This window comes from Ostrea edulis, chromosome 3 (genome assembly GCF_947568905.1).
Source record: "Ostrea edulis chromosome 3, xbOstEdul1.1, whole genome shotgun sequence".
Lineage (NCBI taxonomy): Eukaryota > Metazoa > Mollusca > Bivalvia > Ostreida > Ostreidae > Ostrea > Ostrea edulis.
In genome coordinates, this window is record NC_079166.1 from 92464155 (window position 1) to 92484465 (window position 20311).

Consider the following 20311-nt stretch of genomic DNA (forward strand, 5'->3'; position numbering starts at 1 on the left):
GATTCATTCCGTTTAACAACCGACCACCCTGCAATGATGCCGTAATAATACCGTAAATTATCACTCGTCAGGATATGGGGCTTACGGCGGGTGCGATCGGTTGACAGGGGATGCTTACTCCTCTTAGGCACCTGATCCCTTCTCTGGTGTATACAGGGGTCCGTGTTTGCCTAACTATCTATTTAGCATTGCTTGCGGAAGTATGATTGAAATTGATCACTGTTCGTTATCTTCACCCTCCCTTATTATCAATCAATCGTTAGGCACGTAGTAACGGAGACACACTTCGCGTCATAGAAGACGTACTTTTCTCTTCAATTTATTATTTCATACAAAGATTGTTGTTTTTACATGGAGCATCGATTTATTAGCCGATATTTTTTTTTCTAGTAGCGATAGATAGTGGCGCAAATACTAGGTTTGAAGCTGTATGATCCGAATTACATTTTTTTCCATCTCGTAAAACGCTATTAAATCATCGCACGTATGTAGTTATGAGGCTGTATGACATATTATACATTATTTCACCTGTTTTAACAAAAATATTTAATTCTAAATCGGTGTTTACAAACAATCGCGTCACCCTGTCATTACAAGTGACAGTCGCGTTACCAGTTCAAACTTACATATCATCGGTGTTCTTATCTGTGTAAAGCTGTGTAGTTTGTTACAACAACACCGTGTCATAAGCTTAATAGTAATAAAAATATCAAATGCATCTTAGTAATTCGTTGTTTACGCTCTTTCAGCCCTAAAACTAGACAGTTGCGTCTGAGTTAATACATCATGTTGGAATTCCCTTGTCGGGCGTAGGGCTATTTATAGACGTCTAACACTGTATAATTTATGCGTTACCCGGAACACCTCGGGCCTTACACCGTACTTTGGCTGAAATGTCCGAGGTTTTCCGGATGAGCATTTCGCAAATTCTATGGTCGTTATAACGATCTAGTTCGTCAATACAACCTCGCATTGGGTCAAATGCTGTCTGACGTGTTTCATACCGATTGTTAAGCCGTTCTTGGCACACTGATTTTGACTGCGGATTACTCCGTTTACCTGATCAGGATATGGCGCTCGCGGCGGGTGTGACCGGTCAACAGGGGATGCTTACTCCTCCTAGGCACCTGATCCCACCTCTGGTGTGTCCAGGGGTCCGTGTTTGCCCAACTATCTATTTTGTATTGCTTGTAGGAGTTATGGGATTGATCACTGTTCGTTATCTTCACCTTGCATCTATGTACCACACTATATTTACTTTCTAAATAATATTTTCACTGTTTTCTTTTACATGGAGATGTTTTCAAGCATGTAATTAATGAAAAGTTGATAATTTTGTAAAGTAATTAATCTGCTTTAAAGTCATTATGTACAGAAATAATACATAAATATCGGGTCATACAGCTTTAATTGCATCATATCAAGCCACGCCTATTGTCTCCGTTTACACTATGTCAAATGCCATGCATGGATGATGAAAAAAAAAATCTTCGTCTTCGTAATTATTTTTGTTTCTTAATCAACCAATCGGTGAGCTTCCAATATTTAAGGTGGAAAGGGTAGGTAATACCGGACTCGATAAATGTTGCTAACGACGATGTGTTTAACCGATGGATATGTAATTATTGAAGATACCCAAACACGTGTACGTATTGATTATTTCCTACATCTATTGGTCGTTAGCATTGTCATATAGTTTGGTGACATTAATAATCATAACACGGGCTGTTATAACTCGTGTAAGGTATTTCATACAGGTAAAGTCATTCTAAGGCTCTTTCTCGTGCAGTCTGTTAAGTCTCATCCACCCGTCCATTGTAATGTATACATTGAATTGTTAGTTTTATCATATTAATTTTGTTATTCTTTATTTGTAGCATTCTGAGATAATTGCATAAAAAAGAATGTATATACTTTGTAATTGTGCATCGAATTATTAGAAACAATTAAACTGCACATACAGGTAAGAGTGCTAAACATCCTATTTAACTTGTTTGTATTCATTTTATAAATGGTTTATGTTCGATTGAGTGAAACGAATAAGAACACAAATAAATCATGAATTGAAGGCATAACTAATTTTCTTGCTAAATAAGAAGTTTCAGACAAATGTGACGTCAACTTTACCTATCCATCCAACCCCCTATTTAACTTTTTAACTTTTAGCTATGTTCGTGCGGGATTGATATGTGACTTAACGAACTTTAAAAAAAAAAATAGAAACATGTTCTTTATGAAAATTAATTTTAATACTATTAATGATTCTTAACAAAACAGTATTTTGTTTGTTTTTGACAATGGAGACAATGTTTAAAGCATTGTTTCATCCCATCATGACCGTGATTGGCCCCATTAATATGCAACCATCATCAGGTAGTGCAGATTCAGATTTATTCAAATTATGGCCCTGGATGGTAAGGCGAGGTAACAAAATGATCAAATTTTTAGGTGATAACATACATGTATGATCAAATTTATCAGCATATTTCATAATTGCTCTCATTTAATATCTTATACGGTCGGTGAAATGAAAGAAATTATTTGCGATCGTTCTTCGAAGCTTGTGTCAATATGTTTCTTGTTATTTCCGATACATGCAGTGTGTTTGATTTTTAAAAAAAGTTGCCCACGTTTGCTCAAAAAACAAGATTTCGTTTGTCACACTAAATACCAAAACCGCAACGGAATCGGAGACGAAATAGTAGTTCCAAATGTCTGTATAACATTGCGACGTGAATGTGTGGGCGGCCTGCAGGTTGTTGGTGGGACACATTCACCGATTAAAGACAATTAGGCGAAAACCCCAAAAGATGGAACCATTTCCAGCAATGGACAGGGGTTGAGTGTCATATTTAACAGGAATTCTCGATTCAGTATGATTGCATACTGTAAACGAAATACTCATCACCCACGATGTTTCTAATAATTGTTTTCTCACGGCTTGCGTGCATCCACCGTTTATATAAACGTCATTCCTTCATGAATAATAATCAGAAAATCACCGTTAACCCCTTGCATTGAATAGAACATTACTCCTTTGATACCCTTATAATTTGTTCTCATGGGTTTTTTTTTTCTTCTTCAAAAATATGAAAATATTGCATTCATAAGGATTGTTTTAATAATTCATATCGATGGAGAGAATGATGTGATTCAAAGTGCTGTGTCATATTTAGATGGACACATCTTTCACTTCATCTTTTTTAATTTAATAACTCTATTTACTTACTTGATTTTCCCACAGTTCAAAAGTAGAGAAACATTCCAAAAGTATGATGTATGAATCATATATTTCAGATGCCAGAGTTTCAAAGATTTAGAGGTATTCCCTTTGCATGGTCCTGTTTTTAAACATTACTGGTCAAATTCACAGGTACGTCAGAGAAAGTGTTAAAGTGATTGACATTTTACTTACGTATTTCGGTGATAACGCTACATCCATGAGGAAAAAACCAACCCTCTGTGACATAGTCGATGAAGTCAAGTCCTTTTCTCCAGACAAAAGGCTGCATAATGTTCTGGATGATTCGTTTTCTAATTCCTTCAGATTTAGGGTCACGCCAGTTGTTCTCAATAATCCTGCTCAACATCAGATATTCACCATCAGTTCTGACAATGCCTGCAAACTCTTCAATAATCCTATCTCTGACCTCAGGAGAAGAAAACTCTACTTTTTCCTCGTCCCACTTCAACACGTCTCCTTTGTCTGTCATTGATTTAATAGAACGGATATCCTCCTCTACTGGTCTGCTGTCCATGTCACACAAGCTTCTGTTTTTTTCCAAATATTTATGGAATTTCCCTATATCTATCTTCCTAAAATAAATCACGTCATTTCCTGTCAACACATGAAGTAGGATCGCCTGGTCATATTCAGAAAGTTGACAGTAGATATCTGGAAACAAATGAAATGTGTATACTGATATTGATAGAGAATATATGTATTTGTATATCATCAAGGAGAGGATTTTGATACAATAACATAACTGATTCAATTCCCAAAGTGAATTAATACCCCACGACAAGCTTGTATTTTTTCCAAACATTTATGGAAATATCCTTTATCTATATCCCAAAAAGAAAGCCCGACATATCGTGTCAATAACTGAAGTAGGATCGCCTGGTAATATTTACAGTAGATGCCTTGAAAAAAATGGAATGCTTATATTGATAGAAAACACATGTATATTTATATATCACCAACGAAACTTTTTGGAGATTCAATGATACAACCAATTAAATTATCAAAGTGAATTATAATCTTAAGATTAGGCAGAACTTACTTCATAAAATCAAAAATTGTACATAAACTGATCGACAAATATGTTGAATTTCTAAGATGTACATACTTAGCAAAACACAAATCCCCTAAATAAAGAATAACTGAATTTCATTATGCTTTCTATCACTCTACTGAAATAAATAATGTCTAATGTTGTGTAGCTTACTAAAGATAAATCACTTGTATCATCGATCAATGTTTGGAATGGAAATGTGAGAATTCAAGATTTCTCTTTAACGTGAAAACGAATATATCAAATCACGTTAAATACATATGTTTGGTAAGAGCAGTTCAGTAGTTATACTTACATATGCATCGTTAATTAATCTATAAAATGAATACCTCGTTTGTATCCATATTGCATGTATGTTGCCTCAAAAAATCTTAATCAATTAGAATCAATACAGTCACGTCAGTTAGAGTCAGTTTTCATTGAATTAATTATTAATTTTCTGCTTCAAACTATGGAGGTATAGTTTATAACACCAAAACATATAGTTACGGCTCTTTCTATATAGTTACGGCTCTTTCTATATAGTTACGGCTCTTTCTATATAGTTACGGCTCTTTCTATATATTTGAGAAAAAATCCCAATACCCGCATTTAATGGTCAATGAGACGAAATTATATACAATAGTAATTTCTTTACTGGTAACATTGTCTTCTTCTTCCTCCTCCTCCTCCTCACCATCATCATCATCATCATCATCATCATCACCCTCACCATCGTCTTTGCTGTTGGAGTCTGCTCTAAAACGCTTTTGCAAGAGATCCTTGGTAAAGAGAAAATATCAATAGAAATATTACCCCTTAGGAGAGGAATGAATGTACATTGTGACATATATATAGTTTATGTATCACTGTGATATTCAAAGGACATGAACTAGATCCTTGCAATCAAAAACTACTCACAGACTCAACAGCTGAATCACGACGCTTTCTGTCTGCCATTACTGACGACGTCAATATCTTATCAACAGTTGTGAAAGTTGGTCACATTCTAAAATTTAAAACGTGAAGCGTTATAAGTCATCATCTCCTGGATTTGAATAAAGTGGTACAGTATGTCAGATGATGACGAAGTAAAAGTTCTGAGAAATATTCTCGAATGAAGTTCAACGGGAAATCATCATTTAAGATGTCATACGCTGTTCTAAGTTTTAGTAAGTTGTAGCATTCGTTGTTTTCATTTCCTTTTGTTACCACTTTATTTAAAAGAAATATGAAATAGACGATAGCGAAAACGAATATTTTAATGTTTAAATGAACTGTGTTTGCATTAGAAATAAATCAACAGGAAATTAATTCGTATCAGAGATATTTTCATATACATGTACATGCACCTTAATGATAATAATTTTGTTTTAAAGTCAGACATAACAGCAATGAACATTAGCTATATACCAGCTATTTACCGACTTGCACGGATGTTAGCGATATGTGATCATTGGGTAGGTGGAAACCAGGGTACCCGGAGGAAACCCACGTGTTCGAGTTGGAGACCAACATTCATATATGATGAACCAAACACAGAGATTCTCATAATCCTCTGTCATGTAAGAATAGCTCCAACGTAAATAGGTATACTTAAAGCTGACATGAATTAATATAGTAGAATTCCCCGTGTCTGCCGCATGTATCTGTTTATCCGCCATATTAGATAACTGTTCTATTTATGGGCCGGCACAAGGCAATGATATAGGTTTGAAGAAGTTGCATGCGTTTCTGCGGGACAGATGTCTGTTACTGCGGGTGTGTTTAATATAGATTGACGCCTTTTATGCAGCTTTTTGTTTTAGTGTTCTTTTTGACAGGGGTTTATGTTTTATATTTTTATGACCACAAAAATGTAATGGTATAATATATAACTAAATGCTGTCATGAGACAGTAATACCCGCACGTAAGCATTTGCCTTTAAATATACACTCCGTCCAAATGGCGAATCCAGAAGGGAATCCGGGGATTGGCACCTCTCCCCTTTCTGTGGGACATCTTTGTTGTTTTAAAAAATATATATATATGATACTGCTAATATTTGTAGGCAATTATTTTTAATGTACAAGTTAAATAAAAGATTAACTAGCACTGGATGATACACGTATATCTATTTGTATCAATTCATTTTTTTTTTTTATTTTGATTTCTGGAACACCCCCCCCCCCTTTATATCTCTGAATCCTATAATGTTTAACTAGCAAAGAAGCGGATGGACGTTGTAATAAGTATCTAAAAGGTCAAGTGCTGACCCCCCACTTCAAACATTCCTGTATCCGTTTCTGTAAGATCTACTTCACAAGCTCATATTACAGAGATATAATGGTACCCTAATTGGTATCCAGGTTTTCTGCAATTCGTTGTAGTTACTTCAGTGTGTATTTTACAAGTTTAATTTTTAGTGACTTACATGCTCAAACAAATGTGATAAAAGTTGATGATCAGCTTATCGTCATATGTTGTTCCCCTCCCCCTCTAAATATATCTATGATCATTTGACCTGGCATGACTTTTTAGTGAGCAAAATATTTACGAAGGTAATGTGACCAGGGTTAAATACTAGATGATTTAAAGAGAAGAAATAACGGAGTTTGAATGATATCAATGTTGTTTATTTGTGTTTGAATGCATGGTGATGATCATTGTACTTTGATAAAGTGACTTTTTTATAGGATCCGAAACAGTGACGTGTGAGAGAGTTGGTTGGCGGGGATTTCTACTTTCATTTTTGAGGATGCAGTAAACGGACGACAGGAGGGGAAGCTGCGCATTTCCTTGTTGGATGATTTGTGTACATGTGTGGACGTGGAGGTCATTTCAATGAGTTCACTTGGATTTAAGAGGCTGAGCAAAGGCACAAAGAAAATGTTTCCTGAGTATAGAGTCTGAACAAAGGATATTGCATCATTCCTGATCAGGCAAGTTGAAGATAACGAACAGTGATCAATCTCATATTCATTTATTTTATTTTATTTATCATTTTTTCCTTTTTTGTTTTTGGAATAATATTTTATTCATTTATTGGTTTACAATATTACAGAAGGTGAAATGTACATGTGTAACTCTTTCTGTGTATGTCTATTTGTTTTAATTTGGGGGGGGGGGGTATTATCAGTTTGTATAGAGTGTCAATTTTGTGTATTGCTTAAAGATCAGTACCAGTGCCCTAATGTTGAACATTGGGCAGATATGTAAATTGGCACTTGGTTGGTCCATGCAGTCCTCCTTGACATTGACAGAGGTTTCCCACGGAGACTGTTTCTACAAGTTATGCGTAGAATGTCGGTCATATATCTGTGTCTCGCAAGTACTTGGTGCAGACAACTATCATTCTGAATCCCGTGAAGGAAGGGGATATAGACTTCCTTTGGAATGACGTACATACTCAATATTGCGTTCCTTATGGAGACCCACATCTTGAAGAGTGACCTTGACTTTTGACCTTGACCTCATTTTTTAAGTCAACCATTTAAGACCTTGTGGAGGAGAAATTGATCTTGACCTTTGACCTAGACACACTTACAAGGTCATTCAAGGTCAACAATCCTAGAATATCATGTGACTACTAAAGATGTAGATGGAGCTTTATGATAGAAAACGTCATTTTTCGGCCGCTATTTGCCCCCTGGAGCCAATATGAACATTCTAAAACCTTATTGCACATCTACAGGACATTACTATTCAGCTCCCTAAATATGATGTGACTATTCCTAAAGATGTAAATGGAGTTTAAGTGACAAGCTTTGTGATAGAAAACGTCATTTTTCGGCCCTTATTTTCCCCCTGGGGCCAATATGAAAATTCCGCAACCTTATTGCACATCTACAGAACAATACTATTCAGCTCCTAGAATATCATGTGACTGCTCGTACAGATGTAGATAGAGTTTAAGTGACAATCTTTATGTTAGAAAATGTCATTTTTCAGGCCCTATTTGCCCCCTCCTGAAACCTTATTGCACATCTAAAGGACTTTGCCATTCAGCTCCTAGAATATAATTTGGATTGCGCTGTAAATGTGGACACAGTTTTAGTGACAACAACTGGGACGGACGGACGGCCGGACAGACCGGGATGAAAACAATATACCTGAACTTTCTTTAGAAAGTGCGGATATAAAATTCCAAAACCTTATTGCACATCTACAGGACATCAGCAACCAATTTCCTAAAGATTATTAGGATACTGCTTAAAACGTAAAAAGAGTTCTGGGGACCTGAGTGTTCTTTTATGCAAAAATGTCATTTTTGAACCCTCATTTGACCCCAGGGGTGAAAATGAAAATTCCAAAACCTTATTGCACATCTATAGGACATCAGCAATCATCATCCAAAAGATTATTAGGCCACTGTGTAAAATGTAAGAAGAGTTCTGGAAACAAGGGTTTTTTGTACAAAATCGTCATTTTTCGACCCCCACTTGACCCCCAGGGCAAAAATAAAAATTCCGAAACCCTATTGTGCATCTACAGGACACCAGCAGATTATTAGGCTACTGTGTAAATAGTAAGAGAAGTTCTGGGAACCAGGGTTTCTTTGTACAAAATTGTCATTTTTCTACCCCTATTTGATCCCTAGGGTGGAAATGAAAATTCCAAAACCTTATTGCACATCTACAGGACATCAGCAATCATTTTCCAAAAGATTATTAGGCTACTGTGTAAATTGTAAGAGGAGTTCTGGGAACCAGGGTTTCTTTGTACAAAATCGTCATTTTTCGACCCCTACTTGATCCCTAGGGTGAAAATGAAAATTCCAAAACCTTATTGCACATCTACAGGACACCAGCAATCATTTTCCAAAAGATTATTAGGCTACTGTGTAAATTGTTAGAGGAGTTCTGGGAACCAGGGTTGTGTTAAAAAACATCATTTTCGACCCCCATTTGAAAATGAAAATTCCAAAACCTTATTGCACATCTACAGGACCCAACCAATCATCTTCCAAAAGATGATTGGGCTACTGCATGAAATGTAGGAGGAGTTCTGGGAACCAGGTTTTTGTTTAAGAAACGTCATTTTTGACCCCGTTTTTGCCCCCAGGGTAAAATTGAATATTTTAAAACCTTATCATATATCTAACAGTACACCACCTATCATATTCCAAAAGATCACTTGGTTACCACTTGAAATAAAAGAGCAGTTTGAGGAAAAAGACAGACGGACGGACGGACGGACGGACCAGGGTAACAACAATATACTCGAACTTTCTTTAGAAAGTGCGGGTATAACTATAATTTAAAATGTCATGACCTCTGTATTATACATCTCGCATAGCGAGGTATTCTTTAATTAGAAGACAGAGAAATAATATCATTTCACAAGCGGTGTGTGCTATTGACGCCACGCCACCAAGCTGTACGTACACGGATTACACGATAATTGGACAATAACATTAACATGTCAACCTGGAGCTTTACATTGACTATCGTAAAAGCTTGTCTAGAATTTCGTCAAATTTTAAGGTTGTGAAAACAATTTTATTTGAAACCCAATAATTTTAGAAGTCATCTTTCAAAACAACAGACATCTGGAAAGAAAGGCACGATGAAAGCATGCGATTAAATAGACATAACCATCCATCCTTCTTGGGTTTGTTTCTTTCTTTATTGGGATGGGTCAAAAGAGAGGTGGTGGGGGTGGGGCAGCCGGAGAAGAAGTGTGGTTTTTTTGTGTGTGTTTTTTTTTTACAATTGTCGGGTATTTCTTATCTCGTAAAATGTAAAATTGAAATCAAAGCTCTAAATCCTACATTTTGGGGATAAGGAGACGAGCGTTGATACTTTATTCCAATTCTTAGGTTAATTTGATTATACATTTATTTCCACTACAGTCCACTGTTACTTTTCAAAAAAGGTAAGGAACTAGCCTATAGATCGAACTTTAAAAATTGCCAACTCTGTAATGATAGAGGAAAAAGAACGCTGTCAAATAAAGTGTGGAGCTAGTCCCCACCTTCACTCTAATGCTACGTAACTCAATACAGGTCGAGGTATTTAAAACATTTAAAGGTGGTTTACATAAAGATGTTTTCAAAATATTGGATCGCACGTGAAAAAACAAAACAAAAATAAAGTCCAATCAAATACCAACATAAATATTACATTACATTCGATGTACATGTACATATAATTAACATTGTCCAGGCGTGGATATTGAAAGGTTACCGGAGTGGAAGGGTGAATAGGAGGATTAAGTTGCTGAGATAATAGTATGCATTTTGTGCAATTCTTTCAACGTCTACATTGGGTTTTATAGGCTAGCTACCAAAATGAAAACACTCTTCAGAATTAATTTAAAATGACAAACGAATTTACAACGTCTAACAAGAGGAAATTAAATTCACATAGTTTTCATCAACAACCCTCCCCACTTCGAACTACATTTGATGTTTGCTGAAAATAATAATAATATGTGTGTGAAAAGTGACGTCGGATGACAAACTTATAGTAGCCTGGTTCCCGAGGCCTCGGGAACCAGGCTAAAACTTACAGGACCCCCTCCCCAATATTTGAATTTAGATATTCATCCTATCATAAATGCAATGCAATAATGGTGTTCCAGGGAAAATATGAATCCAAAATTTTGATTAAAATTAATAATAAAGAATTAATGATATGTTCAAGATACTTTGATCATGATCTAAGCAGAGGACTACTTTGATATTTACAGATTTTGCTACATCATGATACAACTTTGCCTACGAAACAAAAAAATCGCACAGTCTACAGAAATGAAATCAGTGGCTAAAATTACGTTCATTAAGTACAAAAAAGTATCTTAACTGGTACCTTTAATTACAGACAGATATAGTAAATCATTATGCTCACGTTCTGAATTGTGGATCGCAACGGTTTGTGTGCTCCTTGATTTAGAGGGAAATAACTTGCACTGCATTGTGAAAAATGTATTCGATTTAGAGGTCCTTTTATTCAAACATAAAGTTGCGTATGCGTTAAGATGACTAGGCAGTGATTTTAACCCGTGAATGTTTGTGTGGATAAAAAAGCCATTGCAATGTGAGTTTAGTCTGTGTTTTTTGACAAACTTGTTAATTTGGAAGTGTGTTTGGGGGTCCATGTAAGGAGAAGATTGGAACGGGGTTGGCGTAGGCTGTCGTCTGATGAACAAATTCCAAAACCCACTAGCAAACTGTTCGAAGTCGCGGATGTGATTGACAAAGGATTTTGAGACGAAAATGATAGAGCAAATTACTTTAATAACAATCGCGGTGAGGATCTTTCAAAATAGTCAGAAAAAAATACGTTCGTCATGTGATAAGAAATAGAATAATTTTCGTAACGATTTTATAGCAAGTATTGACGATAAATATCAAAGCAATGAATTCAGATTTTGACCTTGAACTTGGAACACACCAAAGACAAATTGACTTGCTACCACGGTATGTTGATACGCTTATAGAAAGAATACAAAAAGTCGACAATCTAGAACATCCTGACTGAAAATCAGAATCAGCTGATAGCACAAACAAGAAAAACAACTCGAACACACTTAGTGACGCAGAACACACGATAATAGATTATAACACTATGCATAACCAAGACGAGGCTATTCTTGAGATAGCTAAGGATCTTATTAGATTCCTATGTGATTCTGTAAATGTATTTACAACGACAGAATTAAAGAGCAGGGGTTGAGAGAAACCAGGTCTGGTTACAATTAGCTTTTCATCAGTTGAAGAGAAAATTGATGTATTATGAAAGAGACACCATTTACTTGATATTCCAGCGTACACATTCGTTTTCCTGGAATCATCAAAACCACACACAGAAAGATTAATTAAGGAGTGACTTTAATTCTGGGGCAAGTTATACGAGTATAACCTGGTCTGGATCAGTTTATGCTGAAGCGGATTATAAAAAAATGTAAACTGACCCAAACCAGGTTAAACTCGTATAACTTGCCCCAGAAATCAAGTCATTAACCTTTCTTCCTAAGTCTTTATGATTTAATCCAAGAGACAAAGATGCTAACCTTCGTTTATCAAAATGTACATAAACTCGGAAAAATACAAGTCAATTGAGCCGCCCAATGATTGACTTAGCAACAACGACACGAAGCGCCTATATGAAGGTCGCCATCTTTAATCTTAATTCTACGGAGCCTAACTATTGTATAGAAGGTGAAGTTTGTCATGATAGAAAATATGTTTAGACTATGCATGTAATGCATATTCGCTGCCCTTTAGAGATAGGCTAGAGATCGACTTTGAAGTGGCCCATCTCCGACCCATTGCATCCTCAGTTCCAAAAGGGGATGGAAAAGTTGACTCATTAATTTGACAACTACACCTAACGCTATTAAAACTGTACGTATTTAAAGCCAAACTTCGATATACCAAATCTGCAAAATACGATTAGATTCACCGTTTAAACTTACATTTTCACTACACATCGTTTCAACTGCCTACCATAAAGAAGAGAGAGAGAGAGAGAGAGAGAGAGAGAGAGAGAGAGAGAGAGAGAGAGAGAGAGAGAGATGGGGGGGAGAGAGAAGTGTCAATAAATCGAACTTCTTTACCATTTCAAAGGAAAGAAATTGCCGTTGTCAATAAAACTGACGGGGCTTATATTACTTCGCATTGTTATGGTTATAAAGGGCAAGTGACTGTAATCGCAAATGAAAGTTCCTAGCAGAAGCAACACATAAGACATGGGTGGATCCAGAAGGAGGGGGGGGGGGGTTCCAGAGCGCCCCTTTGGAGAACCAAACAATTTAAGAATGATTCAATTTTAACGAGACTTTGAGTCCAAATGATATGAAAGGTAGATACTTACATGTATATGTACTACTAATTGTTTCATTCAAATTTATCAACACCAGTATAATTATCGTTTAATTCTAGGATAAATAAGACGACACACTGATAAAATATTTACAATATTTTCGTCAAATGCAAGTATCGCTTTAAAAAGAATTCTTAAAAAGTATATGTAACATAAACAATTTTAATAAAAAAAAGAATTTTAAAAAGTAGAGAATTTGAAAGGGAAAAGGAAGGTCCAGGAAATGTTCAGAATGCAGGAGTTGCACCATTTACCCTACAGCTTCTGGGGGCCTAGGCCGCCCCCAGCTTACTGGGAGTAACCCTTTCTCTCTCATTTCTTTGCTATATCAAACATAGATATAGATAGCAGAAGGACGTTGTGAAAAGTTTCTAAAAGATCAAGTACTGCCCCCCCCCCTCCCCTTAAAAAATTCCTGCATCCGTTTCTGTAAGATCTACTTCACAAGCTCAATTACAGAGACAGAATGATACCCTAATTGGTATCCAGGTTTTCTGCAATTCCTTGTAGTTACTTCAGTGTGTATTTTTACGACAGGTTTAATTTTTAGTGACTTACATGCTCAAACAAATGTGATAAAAGTTGATGATCAGATATCGTCATATGCTGTTCCACCCCCACCCCCTCTAAATATATCTATGATCATTTGACCCGGCATGACTTTTTAGTGAGCAAAATATTTACGAAGGTAATGTGACCAGGGTTAAATACTAGATGATTTAAAGAGAAGAAATAATGGAGTTTGAATGATATCAATGTTGTTTATTTGTGTTTGAATGCATGGTGATGCTCATTGTACTTTGATAAAGTGACTTTTTTATAGGATCCGAAACAGTGACGTGTGAGAGAGTTGGTTGGCGGGGATTTCTACTTTCATTTTTGAGGATGCAGTAAACGGACGACAGGAGGGGAAGCTGCGCATTTCCTTGTTGGATGATTTGTGTACATGTGTGGACGTGGAGGTCATTTCAGTGAGTTCACTTGGATTTAAGAGGCTGAGCAAAGGCGCAAAGAAAATGTTTCCTGAGTATAGAGTATGTACAGAGGATATTGCATCATTCCTGATCAGACAAGTCTAGCTTATTCATTTATTTTATTTTATTTATCATTTCTTCTTCTTTTTTCTTTTTTTTAATAATATTTTTTGTTCATTTATTGGTTTACAATATTACAGAAGGTGAAATGTACAAGTGTAGCTCTTTCTGTCTATGTGCATTTGTTTTAATTGGGGGGGGGGGTATTATCAGTTTGTGTAGAGTGTCAATTTTGTGTATTGCTTAAAGATCAGTACCAGTGCCCTAATGTTGAACATTGGGCAGATATGTAAATTGGCACTTGGTTGGTCCATGCAGTCCTCCTTGACATTGACAGAGCTTTCCCACGGAGACTGTTTCTCCAAGTTATGCGTAGAGTGTCGGTCATCTATCTGTGTCTTGCAAGTACTTGGTGAAGACAGCTATCATTCTGAATCCCGTGAAGGAAGGGGATATAGACTTCCTTTGGAATGACGTACATACTCAATGTTGCATTGCTTGTGGAGACTCACATCTTGAAGAGTGACCTTGACCTTTGACCATGACCCCATTTTTGAAGTCAACCACTTAAGAGCTTGTGGAGGAGAAAGTGATCTTGACCTTTGGCCTTGACTCATTTTCAAAGTCATTCAAGGTCAACAATCCTAGAATATCATGTGACTACTCCTAAAGATGTAGATGGAGCTTTATGATAGAAAACGTCATTTTTCGGCTCCTATTTGCCCCATGGGGCCAATATGGAAATTCCAAAACCTTATTGCACATCTACAGAACATTACTATTCAGCTCCTTGAATATCATATGACTATTCCTAAAGATGTAGATGGAGTTTAAGTGACAAGCTTTGTGATAGAAAACGTCATTTTCGGCCTCTATTTGCGTTCTGGGGCCAATATGAAAATTCCAAAACCTTATTGCACATCTACAGGACATTGCTATTCAGCTCCTAGAATAGCTTGTGACTGCTCCTACAGCTGTAGATGGAGTTTAAGTGACAAGCTTTATGTGAAAAAAAAATGTCATTTTCATACCCTATTTGCCCCCTGGGGCCAATATGAAATTTCTGAAACCTTATTGTACATCTAAAGGACTTTGCTATTTAGCACCTAGAATATCATTTGGATTGCGCTGTAAATGTGGACACAGTTTTAGTGACAACAACTGGGACGGACAGACGGATGAACCAGGATAAAAATAATATACCCGAGCTTTCTTTAGAAAGTGCGGGTATAATAAAAAATTTGGTAAACGTTTGATACTGACAAAGTTTTTATTTTCCATAGATAATAAATTACATGTATTTATAATTTTTAAAATGTTGTCAAGGGCAATAACTCCTATGCTAGAATTACCTCTACTGCATGTCCATGACACAATGATTTCACTAATATCCACAATTAATTTTTATATATCTATGAATTAGCACTTTTCTTAACTGTTGACATTTAAAAATTGTCATATCAGTAAGTTTTTTTTAGATCAATTTTTATTATTCTGTTTAACGAAAATGTTTGATTTTTTTATGTTGATATATACTTCTGTTTTTGTATGTATGACATCTTTAAAAAGGTGGCGACATACATATTCTCTTTGGTTATTGATGAAATTAAACTATACTGAGTGAAAATCAATAATATTAATATTGATAAGTCACATGAGGATCGATCCAGCTTAACTAAAGTATTTCTAATGTTCAACCAAAATTTTGATATCAACTTTTGAGCTACAAGTGAGATACAGCATTCACAATTCTTTCTTATATCAACAAGGCTCGTGCCATGTTTTTGTTTACAATTAGATTGCTTAATTGAAAATAGCATGTGTAAAACTAAATGATTTGTGCTAAATACTAAAAACTATGAAATTGTGTCAAGAATTAACTTGTAAATTGAAAAATCCGCTTTAAACGAAACGAACTATTACTAGTATATTTAACATATGTAAACAAAAGTATTGCATTATAACTATGGATTAACACGTTCAATGTTAAACGTATGCAGATCTTGCTCCATCATTTTCTCTTTCTGTAATCTGTATTTCATTCTATATTTATAAATAGAAAAAACTTAACAGAGGATATAAGATTATTCAGAAAGATTGGTTTTTTTTTTTGTTTTTTTTTTTTTTGTTTTTTTTCTTTGTTTGTTCTTTATTTTGTTTGGTTTTTTTTTTTTTTTTTTTGTTTTTTTTGTTTGTTTTTTTTTTTTTCTTTTTTTTTTGTTGATTGCTAGTACAATAGTGTCCCATGTAATATAAAACTCCAAGAAGGAGCTAATTATTTCTCCCAAATATGCTTAATGATTTTAAATTCATACATTATTGTTTTATGTCTTCATCTTCTTTCGAACTTTTCAAGAAAAAATTAAAAACTTACTTCTTCAGACTTGCTTATCACGATTTTATGTAAGCCATTTCCAGTGACAGTATTAATATTCTTTTTCATGAAACCTTTTTGTATGTATTTTCTATAGTTTAATTACGATTTTTTTTTCACACTGTTTTAGATATGTTCAATTTTTAATTGTAGTTTATTGTTGTTTTAATGTAAAGCGCTTAGATTTTTTTTTATTATATAATGCGCTATATAAATACTGTAAATAATAATAATAATCTATATTGCATGCTTCACATGATGGAAACACATCTTTCTTTTTTTCCCATTTACTTTCATGTACATCATTGTTCAAAGTACCATAAAGTAGTTTATAGTTTAATTCTGATTATCAACATTGACAAGAATAAAGTAGACATTATATGTAAGGGTTGTGTAGAGTTGTTCTCCTATCTAAAGACCCACCTATATCGAATTGAGAATCTTCACACGGACACTAACCTTTTGAAGCATTTTTGAAAATGAAAGTATTTCACTTTCTTTTCCACATTCACCAAATCAAATTACAAAAACTTTAAAAGACAACAAAGGTACAAAACATAAAATCAAAAAAGATAAATTTAAAGGGGGGAGACATAACCCCTCCAAAAAAAAAAACAAGAGGCCCATGGGCCACATCGCTCACCTGAGTCACCTTGGTCCATATCAGAAGATTTTCCATATATATTTGCATGTAAAACCGTAGTCTCTATTATGGCCCCAAACCTACCCCTGGAGGCCATGGTTTTTGCAAACTTGAATCTACACTATGTCAGAAAGCTTTCATGTAAATATGAACTTCCTTGGCCCAATGGTTCTTGAGAAGAAGATTTTTAAAGATTTTCCCTATATATTTGTATGTAAAACTTTGATCCCCTATTGTGGCCCAATCCTACCCCAGGGGGGCAAGAATTCAACAAACCTGAATCTGCACCATATCAGAAAGTTTTCATAAAAATCTCAGCTTTTCTGGCTTAGTGGTTCTGGGAAGAAGATTTTTAAAGATTTTTCCTATATATTTGTATATAAAACTTTGATGCCCCGGGGGCCATGATTTTAACAATTTAGAATTTGCATTATATAAGGAAGCTTTCATATAAATATCAGTTTTTCTGGTTCAGTGGTTCTTGAGAAGAAGATTTTTAAAGATTTTCCCTATATATTTGTATGTAAAACTTTGACCCCCTATTGTGGCCCCATCCGACCCCCGGGGGCCATGATTTTAACAATTTAGAATTTGCATTATATAAGGAAGCTTTCATATAAATCTCAGTTTTTCTGGTTCAGTGGTTCTTGAGAAGAAGATTTTTAAAGATTTTCCCTATATATTTGTATGTAAAACTTTGACCCCCTATTGTGGCCCCATCCGACCCCCGGGGGCCATGATTTTAACAATTTAGAATCTGCACTACCTAATAAAGCTTATCTATAAATTTCATCTTTTCTGGCCCAGTGGTTCTTGAGAAGAAGATTTTTTAATGACCCTACCCTATTTTTACCTTTTCTTGATTATCTCCCCTTGGAAGGTGGCCTGGCCCTTTATTTTAACAATTTAGAATTCCCTTTATCTAAGGATGTTTTGTGCCAACTTTGGTTGAAATTGGCCCAGTGGTTGTTGAGAAGAAGTTGAAAATGTGAAAAGTTTACAGACGGACAGACGGACGGACGGACGCCGGAATACGGGTGATCAGAAAAGCTCACTTGAGCTTTCAGCTCAGGTGAGCTAAAAATACAAGAGGAAAACAAAACAAGAGAATCAAAGATCATGATTTCCGAGTAACTATCAATCATAGATGGAATTAATTATGGAATCAATTACTGATGTAATACGTCACATCGCTAATAATCGGGATCGGGATGCCGTAAATCTTCAATAAATTTAATGTTTTCTGGTCAAAATATAGCTAAAAAAAAACAAGTACTTTTGAGAAATATTGCGAAATTATTTTATAATCATGTTTATTTAAGCGGTCTACATACAAATAAACACTTAAATTGCATTCGGTTATGACATTTTACCAGCGTACTCTATAGTACTCTAACGTACTCTGTTTAGTAACTTCCTTCTACATGTTGGAGGTTGGCAACTATGCACGACGCACAAAAACACAAAAACTCCTACTTTACTTGATGTGTTCAAAATCTTAGGTGTCCTATGGCCTTAAATTCAATCGCCTAGTTGGGTAGCTCGGAAGGTCAACGAGTCAACTGCTGATATTGTAGTAATATTCGATGTTATTCAGATCGGACTCGACATTCCCGATACTGAGCAGCTGTCAAGTTAGTTGTATTCAAGTCACAGACCAGACCTCTAGAGACGATCATCTCGGAGATCTGTACAACTCAGCCTATGGCGAACGACTTATGTAGTTACTGCACTAACTGGGCACTCTATATTATATTTATACCACGTAATGCACAACAATATGTAGATCGCGGGTTCAAGTCTAACAGACGTTTTATGATTATTTTTTTCGGATTGCTCTCTATTAAAACTGTATTTCTAATTAAATTAAGTAATTTGAAAGCTTTCAATGTCAAAGCATTGTTGTTCGTGTCCTACATTTATAAGATTTATTTTTGATGTTTTATTCCTCTTTCAGTTGAAAGCATGTAAGCCTTCAAAATATTTATAATTGTTGACTGCTACGATTTTTGAGCATTTGCTGCGCAGTAAATCGCCGTATCCTTACATAGGCAGCTGAAAACAAGACAACGAACCGTGATCATCTCATATATCCTATAAGCAGTATAAGGAATACAAAAAAATAAGAGTTTAGGCAAACATGAACACCTGGGAAAACAGAATTGGGATCAGTCGCCTAGGAGGATCATTAAACATCCCAACATTCCTTGTTGATCGGTCACATCCGTCTTGAACGCAATTGACATGAACACGTCAGATAGCATTAGACATATCTTAACCAATCAATGAACTCAGAATGATTCAATCAATAATTGGTTGTGTCAGCCTGTTCAGCTGTAAAGCAACATTAGCTTAAACTATGACAATTTTATTTTGTTATAAAAATGGGTCATTATAATAGGTTTTATATAATTTTGATCATTATTATCAATAAACGTAAAACAAATTTTAAGAATTTATCAAAAAAGATCAATAAAATCAATTTTTTTCTTCGGTAAGACAATGATGTCATTTTACTTCCTTCAGAGCCTCTGAATGAAGTATCTAATGTATACAGTTATCACGAACTGATAACATAAGTTTATAAGCCTTACTTTTTTTACCATTGAGACAATAAATCAAAATTTTACAATAAGAATGCCCAACTTCGAAATGACAGCTAGTGTTGCTTTGGACCAGTCGAAAATCCACCTACTTACGTTAACCTCCACTCAGATGACCAAAGATTTATATATGTCTAATATACCAATCTGTCGTACGCATCATCGATAATTAGTTATGACCTGATCATGCATGACAGATCGTCACGTACGTGTACATATCCGTGCAACTTCGGTGTCTATTTAACTGAAATGTAAAAATAGCCTGTCTCGACTAATCGATGTTGCTATTAATTATATATAATTAATGATGTAGCCCACCCGAATTATATCAATTGGGTTTATTTTCTATTGTGTAAACCCGTAGCAAACCCTTTATTGTTTTGTTTCCTACCAGGGGTCATTTCATCATAATATTTTCTCATACTTGTATAACATTTTTATCACGCTGGAGTGTAAATATTGCGAATGAAGTTATACCGGTACTTATGACACAGTTAATGTGCCGTAACTTAAGTGTGAATTATACCGATATTTATGGCACAATTACCGTGTCGTAATTTGAGCGAACTTTGTTC

At 35.3% G+C, this 20311-nt stretch overlaps 2 protein-coding genes across 3 annotated transcripts in view; both read right to left on the minus strand.

The window, feature by feature from the left end:
- LOC125673047 (uncharacterized) overlaps positions 1-20311 on the minus strand; it is a 424666-nt gene that overhangs the window by 79445 nt on the left and 324910 nt on the right. The gene's annotated exons all lie outside the window — the stretch shown is intronic.
- Positions 1-20311, minus strand: part of LOC130053012 (serine/threonine-protein kinase rio2-like) — a 28223-nt gene that overhangs the window by 7017 nt on the left and 895 nt on the right. Inside the window, exons 2-4 of one of the 2 annotated variants that reach the window (XM_056159439.1) lie at positions 5196-5283; positions 4933-5056; positions 3416-3895 (exon numbers count right to left, since the gene is read on the minus strand). In XM_056159439.1, coding sequence (XP_056015414.1) covers positions 3416-3895; positions 4933-5056; positions 5196-5234 — 643 coding nt within the window. In that variant the 5' untranslated portion in view covers positions 5235-5283. Of the gene's footprint in view, positions 1-1855; positions 3896-4932; positions 5057-5195; positions 5284-20311 lie in introns of those variants that run through there. The other variant, XM_056159438.1, reaches the window with a different exon arrangement.